The 13,036-nt window shown below is 55.9% G+C and overlaps 1 protein-coding gene across 1 annotated transcript; it reads left to right on the forward strand.

The window, feature by feature from the left end:
- Window positions 1-4,730: 4,730 nt before the first annotated feature.
- RASIP1 (Ras interacting protein 1) lies at window positions 4,731-12,231 on the forward strand (the record flags this gene model as incomplete). The annotated part of the gene is made up of 4 exons (XM_061351319.1): window positions 4,731-4,864; window positions 5,489-6,063; window positions 10,597-10,988; window positions 11,641-12,231. Coding segments are annotated over exons 1-4 (1,692 nt in total), but the record flags the coding sequence as incomplete, so codon positions are not given.
- Window positions 12,232-13,036: the final 805 nt, after the last annotated feature.

A 13,036-nucleotide genomic window follows, 5' to 3' on the forward strand; every position in this document is an offset into this window, starting at 1 on the left:
CCTATAGCCCCATAGACCCTTATAGCCCCATACATCCTCTATAGCCCCATAGATCCCTATAGCCCCATAGACCCTTATAGCCCCATAGCCCCCTATAGCCCCATAGACCCCTATAGCCCCCTATAGCCCCCTATAGCCAGTATAGCCCCCTATAGCCCCCTATAGCCCCTATAGCCCCTATAGCCCCCTATAGCCCCCTATAGCCACTATAGCCCCCTATAGCCCCCTATAGCCCCCTATAGCCCCTATAGCCCCCTATAGCCCCCTATAGCCCCCTATAGCCAGTATAGCCCCCTATAGCCCCCAGCCCTATAGCCCCTATAGCCCCCATAGCCCCTCCTATAGCCCCCTATAGCTCCCTATAGCCCCCTATAGCCCCTATAGCCCCTATAGCCCCCTATAGCCCCCTATAGCCCCCTATAGCCCCCTATAGCCCCCTATAGCCCCTATAGCCCCTATAGCCCCTATAGCCCCCTATAGCCAGTATAGCCCCATAGCTCCCTATAGCCCCCTATAGCCCCCATAGCCCCCTATAGCCCCTATAGCCCCTATAGCCCCTATAGCCCCCTATAGCCCCCATAGCCCCCTATAGCCCCTATAGCCCCCTATAGCTTCCTATAGCCCCTATAGCCCCCTATACCCCTATAGCCCCTATTGCCCTATAGCCCCCTATAGCCCCCTATAGCCCCCTATAGCCCCTATAGCCCCCTATAGCCCCCTATAGCCAGTATAGCCCCCTATAGCTCCCTATAGCCCCCTATAGCCCCTATAGCCCCCTATAGCCCCCTATAGCCCCTATAGCCCCTATAGCCCCCATAGCCCCCATAGCCCCCTATAGCCCCCTATAGCCCCCTATAGCTCCCTATAGCCCCCTATAGCCCCTATAGCCCCCTATAGCCCCCTATAGCCCCTATAGCACCCTATAGCCCCTATAGCATCCTATAGCCCCCTATAGCACCCTATAGCCCTTATAGCATCCTATAGCCCCTATAGCACCCTATAGCCCCTATAGCCCCCTATAGCCCCCTATAGCCCCCTATAGCCCCTATAGCCCCCCATAGCTTTCTATAGCCCCTATAGCCCCCATAGGCCCCTATGCCCCCCCTGCCCCTCCCCCCCGTGTCCATGGGTCCGGTGGGGGAGGGGCGGGGGGGGGGCTGACGCAAGAGCCCCTGGTTGGGGCAGGCCCGGGCTGACCGCGGGGGGGGAGGGGCGGCTGGACCCATGGAGGGGGGGGAGGGGCGACAGAAGGGGTTCTATGGGGGTAAATGGGCTCTTATAGGTGTGTATGGGCCCATATAGACACATATGTGCACATGTATGGCTTCTATAGGCCTCTATGTGTCTGTATGGACACGTATGTGCACATGTATGGGCATCTATAGGGCTATATATGTCCATATGTAATGCATGGGCTTCTATAGGTCTTTGTGTCTGCATGCACATGTATGTGCACATGTATGGGCTTCTACAGGGGCATATGTGCCCATATGGACATGTGTGTGCACATGTATGGGCTTCCGTAGGTGTTTCTATGTGCCCGTATGGGCATGTATAGGCTATTATAGGGCTATATGTGCCCATATGGACATGTATGTGCACATGTATAGGCTTCTATAGGTGTGTATATGCCCATATGGACATGTGTGTGCATATGTATGGATTTCTATGGGTGTGTATGGGCCCGTATGCACATGTATGGGTTTCTATAGGTCTACGTGTGCCTGTATGGACATGTATGTGCGCTTGTATGGGCTTTTATAGGTGTGTATATGCCCATATGGACATATATGTGTACATGTATGGGCTTCTATAGGGCTATATGTGTCTGTATGCACATGTATGTGCACATGAAAGCACATATATGCACGTGTGTCTTTGTATGTGTCTCTACACATGTGTATGTGCATAGACACCTATAGAAACACATGTATACACGTGTGTACATGGACATGGATGCATATATATAACATGTATGTGCCTGTATGTGCCCATATGTGTACATAGATGCATGCATATACACATATATGTGCCTGCATGTGCGTGAATGAGTACATGGATGCACATGTATGTAACATGTATGTGGCGGTATGTGCCCAATAGGAGCCTGTAGCATGTATATGTGCCTGTACATGCATGGCTGCACGTATGTAACATGTATGTGGCTGTATGTGCATGTATGTGCCCAATAGGTGCCCATAGCATGGGTGCAGGTATATAACATGTATGTGGCTGTATGTGCCCAATAGGAGCCTATAGCATGTATATGTGCCTGTACATGCATGGCTGCACGTATGTAACATGTATGTGGCTGTATGTGCATGTATGTGCCCAATAGGTGCCCATAGCATGGGTGCACGTATATAACATGTATGTGGCTGTATGTGCCCAATAGGAGCCTATAGCATGTATATGTGCCTGTACATGCATGGCTGCACATATGTAACATGTATGTGGCTGTATGTGCATGTATGTGCCCAATAGGTGCCCATAGCATGGGTGCAGGTATATAACATGTATGTGGCTGTATGTGCCCAATAGGAGCCTATAGCATGTATATGTGCCTGTACATGCATGGCTGCACGTATGTATACGTGTGCGCACAGACACGTGTGTTTGGGCCGCTGGGGGGGCGTGACCTCATGAGCAGGGGGCGTGGCCACCCATCCTCGCCTTCCGATTGGCCCCCCACTCTTCCCGCCGGAACTCCCCTTTCTCCGCCCCTTTCCTCCCTCGCCACACCCCCGCGCTCTCATTGGCTGTCCTTGCCGCTGGGGGGGCAGCGCTCGGCCAATCCGAGCCCCGGGATGGGGCGGGGTGGGCGGGGCCAGCGCTGAGGGGAAGGAAGGAAGGAAGGAAGGGGCAATGGCGGCCGCGGCGGTGAGAGCTGTGGGGCCGGGGCCGGGGGGGGCTCTGAGGCGGGGCCTGCCCCATAGGGACCCATTGACGCTGTGGGGCTGGGCCCTAGAGGCCCCCTTAGCCCCCCAAGCAGCCCCACACAGCCGTGGGGGGGCGGAGGTATGTGATGGCAGTGAATGGGCAGCCCCCCCCTTAGGTGCCCATAGGTGGGGCTGGGGGTGATCTCCCCATAACCGACTCCCAACCCCCCCATAACCCACCCATAGCCCCATAACCACCTCTCACGCCCCCTCCCCCAGCCCCATAACTCCCCCGTATAGCTCCTTAACCACCCCCTAAGCCCCATAACCATGCCCTGAGCCCCACAGGGCCCCCCATAGCCCCATAACCACCTCCCAGAGCCCCATAACACACCCAGTACCCCCCCATAGCCCCAGAACACCCCCAGAACACACCTCATCTCCTATAGAACCCTATACCCCCCCATAGCCCCATGACCACCTCCTAACACCCCCTATAGCCCCATAACCCCCCCATAGCCCCATAACCACCTCCACCCTCCCCATAGCCCCATAACCCCCCATAGCTCCATAACCCCCCATAATCCCCCCATAGCCCCATAACCCCCCTATACCCCCCCATAGCCCCATGACCACCTCCACCCCCCGTAGCCCCCAAACCCCCCCATAGGCCCCTAACCACCTCCCCCATCCCCATCCCCCCCACCATCCCCCCCCATAGGCCCATAACTCCTCCCCCATAGCCCCTTAACCCCCCTCATAATCCCCCATAGACTCATAACCCCCCCTATAGCCCCATAACACCCCCATAGCCCCATAACACCCCCAATAACCCCCCCATAACCCCCTGATAACCCCCCCATAGCTTCATAACCCCCCTATAACCCCCCCATAAACCCCCCATAACCCCCCTATAACCCCATAATCCCCCCATAACCCCCCCATAGCCTCATAACCCCCCCATACCCCCACATAATCCCCCCCATAGCCCCAAATCCCCCCATAACACCCCCATAACCCCCCCGTAGCCTCATAACCCCCCCATACCCCCCCATAACCCCCCCCATAGCCCCATAACACCCCCATAACCCCCCCATACCCCCCCATAACCAACCCATAGCCTCATAACCACCCCCTATAGCCCCATAACCCCCCATATAGCCCCATTACTCCCCCATAACCCCCCCATAACCCCCCCATCCTCATACCCTCCCCATCCCCACCCCCCATCCCAGTTTCCTTTCCTGCCTCTCCCTTTTCCTGTCCCTGTATCCGGCCGGGAGCAGAGGACAAAGGGGGGGGGGGGTGCCCAGGCTGAGGCCCTGGAGCTGCGGCGCTGAGCACCAGTGGGAGCCGGGAGCTGGGGTACAGGGGATGGGATCGGGGGGGGTTGGGGTTCATTCAGGGCTCATTCCCATTGGGGTTCATTCAGGGCTCATTCCCATTGGGGTTCATTCAGGGCTCATTCCCATTGGGGTTCATTCAGGGCTCATTCCCATGGGGTTCATTCAGGGCTCATTCCCATTGGGGTTCATTCAGGGCTCATTCCCATGGGGTTCATTCAGGGCTCATTCCCATTGGGGTTCATTCAGGGCTCATTCCCATTGGGGTTCATTCAGGGCTCATTCCCATTGGGGTTGGGGTTCATTCAGGGCTCATTCCCATTGGGGTTGGGGTTCATTCAGGGCTCATTCCCATTGGGGTTCATTCAGGGCTCATTCCCATTGGGGTTCATTCAGGGCTCATTCCCATTGGGGTTCATTCAGGGCTCATTCCCATTGGGGTTCATTCAGGGCTCACTCCCATTGGGTTCATTCAGGGCTCACTGTGTGTGTGGCCCCAGACCCCGCCATGCTCCCCGAGGAGCGCAAGGAGGGCAGCCCCCGCTTCGGGAAGCTCCACTTCCCTGTGGGGCTCTGGATCAACTCCCCCAAGAAGCGCTTGGCCAAGATGAGCCGGCGCTGGCCCAGCGCTGGATCCGTGCGGTGAGGAGACCCCTTGTGTGCCCTGATCCCCAGTGATCCCCACTGATCCCCAGTGATCCCCACTGATCCCCACTGATCCCCATTGATCCCCACTGATCCCCATTGATCCCCACTGATCCCCATTGATCCCCACTGATCCCCATTGATCCCCATTGATCCCATTACCCCATTGATCCCCACTGATCCCATTACCCCATTGATCCCCACTGATCCCCATTGATCCCCATTGATCCCATTGATCCCCATTGATCCCATTACCCCATTGATCTCATCAATCCCATTGATCCCATTACCCCATTGATCTCATCAATCCCATTGATCCCATTATCCCCCATTGATCCCATTATCCCCATTTATCCCATTATCCCCATTGATCTCATCAATCCCATTGATCCCCATCGATCCCATTGATCCCATTACCCCATTGATCTCATCAATCCCATTGATCCCATTATCCCCCGTTGATCCCATTATCCCCATTTATCCCATTATCCCCATTGATCTCATCAATCCCATTGATCCCCATCGATCCCATTGATTGCATTACCCCATTGATCTCATCAATCCCATTGATCCCATCGATCCCATTGACCCCACTGACCCCCCTTGCCCCCCCTTGCCCAGATCCACCTCCTCGGACACGGCGAGCCGCGGCAGCGAGCCCTTGGAGCTGCGCCCGGCCTGCAAAGCCAAAGCCTCGCGCCACAAGCGCCTCTCCAACCTCTTCCATCGCTCCGGCGCCGCCGGCACCGGCGCCCGTTGGCTCAGCGACAAGAAACTGGAGGAGTTGGTGGCTCCGGAGCGGGGCGGGGGGGGGGACCCCTCGGCATCACCGCGCCAGCTCCCCGGCGTCCTCAAGGTCTTCGGGGGGAACCTCTCCCGCGGGGCCAACTACAAGAGCGTGCTGGCGACGGCGCGGTCCACGGCGCGGGAGCTGGTGTGGGAGGCGCTGGAGCGCTACGGCTTGGCCCCGGATGACGGCGTCCTCAGGGAATACGTGCTCTGTGACGTGGTGGGCAGGCCCATGGGGGCCGGCGGGGGGTGGGTCATGGAGCACCTGAGGCCCATAGGGGACTCCGAGCGGCCGCTGGTGCTCCAGGACGTGTGGAAGCCCAAGAGCGGGTGCTCGAGGCGGTTCGAGATCCGGCGGCGCCAGGAGGTGGAGAGCTTCTTCCAGGAGGAGGCTGGGGAGGGAGGAGGTGAGAGAGGGGCTCCCGTGGGGTATGGGGGCAATGGGGGGCACTCGGTGTGGCTATGGGGTATAGGGGGGCCATTGGTGTCTGTGGGTATAGGGGTGCATTAGGTGTCTGGGGGTGTAGGGGTGCCGTACGTGTGTATGGGTATAGGGGTGCCATAGGAGTGTACAGGGGTGTCATAGGTTTGTATGGGTATAGGGGTGCCATAGGTGTGTATGGGTATAGGGGAACTATATATGTGTATGGGTATAGGGGTGCCACAGGTGTGTATGTGTATAGGGGTGCCATAGGTGTGTATGAGTACAGGGGAACTATAGATGTGTATGGGTATAGGGGTGCCACGGGTGTGTATGGGTATAGGGGTGCTACAGGTGTGTATGGGTATAGGATTGCCATAGGTGTGTATGGGTGTAGGGGTGCCATAGGTGTCTATGGGCATAGGGGTGCTATAGGAGTGTATGGGTGTAGGGGTGTCATATGTGTGTATGGGTATAGGAGTGCCATAGGTGTATAGAGGTATAGGGGTGCCATAGGTGTGTATGGGTATAGGGGCACTATTGGTGTGTATGGGAATAGGGGTGGGTATAGGTGCGTATGGTTATAGAGGTGCCATAGGTGTCTATGGATATAGGGGTGCCATAGGTGTGTATAGGGGTGCATTAGGTGTCTATGGGTATAGGAGTGCTATACGTGTCTATGTGTATAGGTGTGCGTTAGGTGTGTGTAGGGGTGCCAAGGTGTCTATGGGTATAGGGGTGCTATATGTGTCTATGTGTATAGGGGTGCATTAGGTGTCTATGGGTACAGGGGTGCCATAGGTGTGTATGGGTATAGGGGTGCCATAGGAGTGTACAGGAGTGTCATAGGTTTGTATGGGTATAGGGGTGCCATAGGTGTGTATGAGTATAGGGGAACTATAGATGTGTATGGGTATAGGGGTGCCATAGGTGTGTATGGGTATAGGGGTGCCCTGGGTGTGTATGGGTATAGGGGTGCCGTAGGTGTGTATGGGTATAGGGGTGCTATAGGAGTGTATGGGTGTAGGGGTGTCATATGTGTGTATGGGTATAGGAGTGCCATAGGTGTATATATAGGTATAGGATGCCGTAGGTGTGTATGGGTATAGGGGTACTATTGGTGTGTATGGGAATAGGGGTGCCATAGGTGTGTATAGGTATAGGGGTGTCATAGGTGTGTATGGATATAGGGGCCCTATAGGTGTTTATGGGTATAGGGGTGCCATAAATGTCTATGGGTATAGGGGCACTATAGGTGTGTATGGGTATAGGCGTGCCATAGGTGTCTATGCGTATAGGGGTGGCATAGGTGTGTATGGGTATAGGGGTGCCGTAGGTGTTTAGGTGTTTATGGGTATAGGGGTGCCCTAGGTGTCTATTGGTATAGGGGCGCTAAAGGTGTGTATGGGTGTAGGGGTGCTATAGGTGTGTATGGGTATAGGGATGCTATATGTGCGTATGGATGTAGGGGTGCTATAATTGTGTATGGATATAGGGGCAATATAGGTGTCTAAGGATAGAGGGATCCTATATGTGCTTATGGATATAGGGGTGCTATATGTGTCTATGGATAAAGGCATGCAGTATGTGCATATAGGTATAGGGGTGCTATATGTGTATATGGCTAGAGGGATGCTGTCTGTGTCTAGGGTTATAGGGACACTAAATGTGCATGTGGATATAGGGATACTATATGTGTATGCGGATATAGGAATGCCATGGGCGTCTATGGATATAGGGATGCTATATAAGTATATGGATATAGGGACCCTATATATGCATATGGATATAGGGACCCTATATGCGTCTATGGATATAACGACCTTATATGTTTCTATGGGTATAGGGACACTATATGAATGTACAGATATAGGGATGCTGAACATGTATAGAGATATAGGGACGCTATATGCACATATGGGTATAGGGGTACTGTAGGCATCTACGGCTATAGGGATTCTGTATGTGTCTGGGTATAGGGATGCTGTATGTGTCTTCGGATATAGGCATATGGATATAAGGATGCTATATGTGTCTATGGCTATAGCAACCTATATATGCATATTTCTATAGGGACGCTATATGCATCTATAGAGATAGGGACTCTATATGCCCATGCAGAGATAGTGATGCTGTATGCGTATACCCTCTATGTGCATATGGATATAGGGACCCTGTATGCGTGTATCGCTATAGGGACGCTATATGCATCTACGGATATAGGGATGCTGTATATTTATATAGATCTAGGGACACTCTATGCATATATCTCCGTAGGGAGGCTGTATGTGTATATAGATATAGGAACACTATATGTGTATATAGATATAGAGACGCTGTATGTGTCTATGGCCATAGGGATGCTGGATGTGTCTATGGCCATAGGGATGCTGGATGTGTCTATGGCCATAGGGATGCTGTGTGTCTATGGCCATAGGGAGCTTAGTGTCTATGCATAGGGATGCTGAGTGTCTATGGCTATAGGGATGCTGTATGTGTCTAATGGCCATAGGGATGCTGTATGTGTCTATGGCCATAGGGATGCTGTATGTGTCTATGGCCATAGGGATGCTGTATGTGTCTATGGCCATAGGGATGCTGTATGTGTCTATGGCCATAGGGATGCTGTATGTGTCTATGGGGATTATTGGCCATAGGGATGCTGTATGTGTCTATGGCCATAGGGATGCTGTATGTGTATGCCATAGGGATGCTGTATGTGTCTATGGCCATAGGGATGCTGTATGTGTCTATGGCCATAGGGATGCTGTATGTGTCTATGGCCATAGGGATGCTATGTTCACCATAGGGATCTGGATGTGTCTATGGGGATGCTGGATGTGTCTATGGCCATAGGGATGCTGATGTGTCTATGGCCATAGGGATGCTGTATGTGTCAATGGCCATAGGGATGCTGTATGTGTCTATGGCCATAGGGATGCTGTATGTGTCTATGGCCATAGGGATGCTGTATGTGTCATGGCCATAGGGATGCTGGATGTGTCTATGGCCATAGGGATGCTGTATGTGTCTATGGCCATAGGGATGCTGTATGTGTCTATGGCCATAGGGATGCTGTATGTGTCTATGGCCATAGGGATGCTGTATGTGTCAATGGCCATAGGGATGCTGTATGTGTCTATGGCCATAGGGATGCTGTATGTGTCACAAACACACAAAAACAACACATAGGATGCTGTGTATGGCCATAGGGATGCTGATGTGTCTATGGCCATAGGGATGCTGTATGTGTCTATGGCCATAGGGATGCTGTATGTGTCTATGGCCATAGGGATGCTGTATGTGTCTATGGCCATAGGGATGCTGTATGTGTCTATGGCCATAGGGATGCTGGATGTGTCTATGGCCATAGGGATGCTGGATGTGTCTATGGCCATAGGGATGCTGTATGTGTCTATGGCCATAGGGATGCTGTATGTGTCTATGGCCATAGGGATGCTGTATGTGTCTATGGCCATAGGGATGCTGTATGTGTCTATGGCCATAGGGATGCTGGATGTGTCTATGGCCATAGGGATGCTGTATGTGTCTATGGCCATAGGGATGCTGTATGTGTCTATGGCCATAGGGATGCTGTATGTGTCAATGGCCATAGGGATGCTGTATGTGTCTATGGCCATAGGGATGCTGTATGTGTCTATGGCTAGGTGTCTATGGCCATAGGGATGCTGTACGTGTCTATGGCCATAGGGATGCTGTATGTGTCTATGGCCATAGGGATGCTGTATGTGTCAATGGCCATAGGGATGCTGTATGTGTCTATGGCCATAGGGATGCTGGATGTGTCTATGGCCATAGGGATGCTGGATGTGTCTATGGCCATAGGGATGCTGGATGTGTCTATGGCCATAGGGATGCTGGATGTGTCAATGGCCATAGGGATGCTGTATGTGTCTATGGCCATAGGGATGCTGGATGTGTCTATGGCCATAGGGATGCTGTATGTGTCTATGGCCATAGGGATGCTGTACGTGTCAATGGCCATAGGGATGCTGGATGTGTCTATGGCCATAGGGATGCTGTATGTGTCTATGGCCATAGGGATGCTGTATGTGTCTATGGCCATAGGGATGCTGTATGTGTCTATGGCCATAGGGATGCTGTATGTGTCAATGGCCATAGGGATGCTGTATGTGTCTATGGCCATAGGGATGCTGTATGTGTCTATGGCCATAGGGATGCTGTATGTGTCTATGGCCATAGGGATGCTGGATGTGTCTATGGCCATAGGGATGCTGGATGTCATGGCCATGGGATGCTGATGTTCATGGCCATAGGGATGCTGGATGTGTCTATGGCCATAGGGATGCTGTATGTGTCTATGGCCATAGGGATGCTGTATGTGTCTATGGCCATAGGGATGCTGGATGTGTCTATGGCCATAGGGATGCTGGATGTGTCTATGGCCATAGGGATGCTGGATGTGTCTATGGCCATAGGGCCACTGTCTGTGTCTATGGCCCTGACCCTAACCCCGTCTCCCCCCCTCTCTCCCCAGGGCCCTCATCCCAGACCCGGCGCCTGCAGCGCAACCGCTCCCGTGCGGCCTCGGGGGGCCCGGCCCCCCCCAAGGAGCGCTCCGAGAACCTCTCCCTGCGCCGCAGCATCAGCGACATGAACCTGAGCACCCGGCGCCGCAGGGACCGCAAGGCCGTGCTCAGCGTGGCCGGGGGGGACCCCACCACCCCCGCCCCCCCCCCGGGGCCCCCCCCAACCGACGGGACCCCCCCGACCCCCGGCCCCGATGGAGCCGCTGCAGGGGGGGGTGAGGAGGAGGAGGAGGAGGAGGGAGGGGGGGACGGCACCAGCCTGGAGCAGCTCTCGCAGTGCCTCATCCAGCCCCCCCAGCATCACCCCTACTTCCTGCTGCTGCAGGGCTATGGCAAGCAGGTAACGGGGGGGGGGCATTTCCTTACCCGCACCCCCTTCCATGGTCATGATCCCCCCCAAAGTGTCCCCTTCCCGTCCATGGCCCCCCAGTCCCTTCCTTTCCTCAACCACCCCCCCCATGTCTCATGTTCCCATGACCCCCCCATTGACCCCTCTGTCCATGCCCCCCCATTGAACCCTGTTCCCATGCCCCCCCATTGAACCCTGTTCCCATGCCCCCATTGAACTCTCTTCCCATGCCCCACCATTGACCCCTATTCCCATGCCCCCCCATTGACCCTTCTTCCCATGCCCTCCCATTGACCCCTCTTTCCATGCCCCCCCATTGACCCCTCTGTCCATGGCCCCCCCTGAACCCTGTTCCCATGCCCCCCCATTGACCCCTCTTCCTGTGCCCCCCATTGAACCCTGTTCCCATGCCCCCTCCATTGAACCCTGTTCCCATGCCCCCCATTGAGCCCCTCTTCCCATGCCCCACCATTGACCCCTCTTCCCATCCCCCCATATCCCCACCCCAACCCCTCCCATTCCTTAGCCCCCAGCCCCCCATATCCATACCCCCCCATCCTCTCCCCATAGCCCCCCCTTCCCATTCCCTCCCTCCCCACCCCCTAAGTGCCCCCCCCAACCCCTTTGTGTTCCCCCCCCCCAGGACTTTGTGCTCTACGTCATGACTCGCTCCCAGCACATCTTCGGGCGCCGGGGCCCCCCCGACCGCCCCCCCCAGGGGTCCCCCCCTTCCATTGACACCTTCCTCAACGCCCCGGACATCCTCCCCCGCCACTGCCTCGTACGGGCCCCCCCGGGGGTCCCTGCCACCGTGCGCCCCTACCGGGGGGCCCCCATGACCCATAATGGGGTCCCTCTGTTCCGCCGGGCCCCATTGAAACCCGGGGACCTGCTGGGGCTGGGGGAGCACTTCCTGTTGCTCTATAAGGACCCCCGGGGGGGGGCCCCCCAAGAGCAGAGCCCCCCCTGGCTGGGGGCGCTGCGCTGCGAGGGCTGCAGTACCGGCAGGGGCCGCAGGGAGGCGCTGCGGTACCGGGCGGAGCACGAGGAGCGGCTCCTGCGGGAGATCGTGCGGGAGCCCTGGGGTGCGGGGGGGGCCCCGCAGGGGATGGGGGTCCTGGCCCCCGCTTTCCTGCTGGGGCTCTGCATGGAGCACGCGTGGGGAGCGTTCCCCCCCCAGCACCTCCCGAGGCTGCTGATGAGGATCGCGGGGCTGGTGAAGGAGGAAGTTTGGGTATGGGGGGGGTGGGATGGGGATGGGGATGGGATGGGGATGGGATGGGGATGGGATGGGGTGGGAGTCGGATGGAGATGGGGATGGGATAGGGAATGGATGGGGATGGGATGGGTTGGAGGGGATGGGATGGGATGGGGAGGGGATGGGGATGGGGATGGGATGGGGATGGGGATGGGATGGAGGAAGGGATGGGGATAGGGGATGGATGGGGATATGGATGGGGATGGATCGGGGATGGGATCGGATGGGGATGGGGATGGGATGGGATGGGGATGGGATGGGAATAGGGATGGGGATGGAATAGGGATGGGGATGGGGATGGATGGGGATGGGATGGAAGGATGGGGACAAGGGATGGGGATGGGGATGGGGATGGGATGGGGGATGGGAATGGGAGGGATGGGGATGGGATGGGATGGGGGTGGGGATGGGATGGGGATGGGATGGGATGGGGATGGGAGATGGGATGGGATGGGATGGGAGGGGGATGGGATGGAGATGGGGATGGGATGGAGATGGGATGAGGATGATGGAGATGGGATGGGGATGGAGACGGGATGGGGATGGAGATGGATGGGGATGGGGATGGATGGCGATGGGGATGGATGGGGATGGGATGGGGATGGGGATGGGATAGGGATGGATGGGGATGGGGATGGGATGGGGATGGGATGGGGATGGGATGGGGATGGGATGGGGATGGGGATGGGGATGGGATGGGGATGGGGATGGATGGGGATGGGATGGGGATGGGGATGGGGTGAGGATGGGGATGGGATGGGGATGGGAGGGAGGAGATGGG

This window comes from Neopsephotus bourkii, unplaced genomic scaffold (assembly GCF_033783945.1).
Source record: "Neopsephotus bourkii isolate Nb327-2 ecotype Australia unplaced genomic scaffold, CSIRO-AGI_Nbou_v1 NB_571, whole genome shotgun sequence".
In the NCBI taxonomy this organism is placed as follows: domain Eukaryota; kingdom Metazoa; phylum Chordata; class Aves; order Psittaciformes; family Psittacidae; genus Neopsephotus; species Neopsephotus bourkii.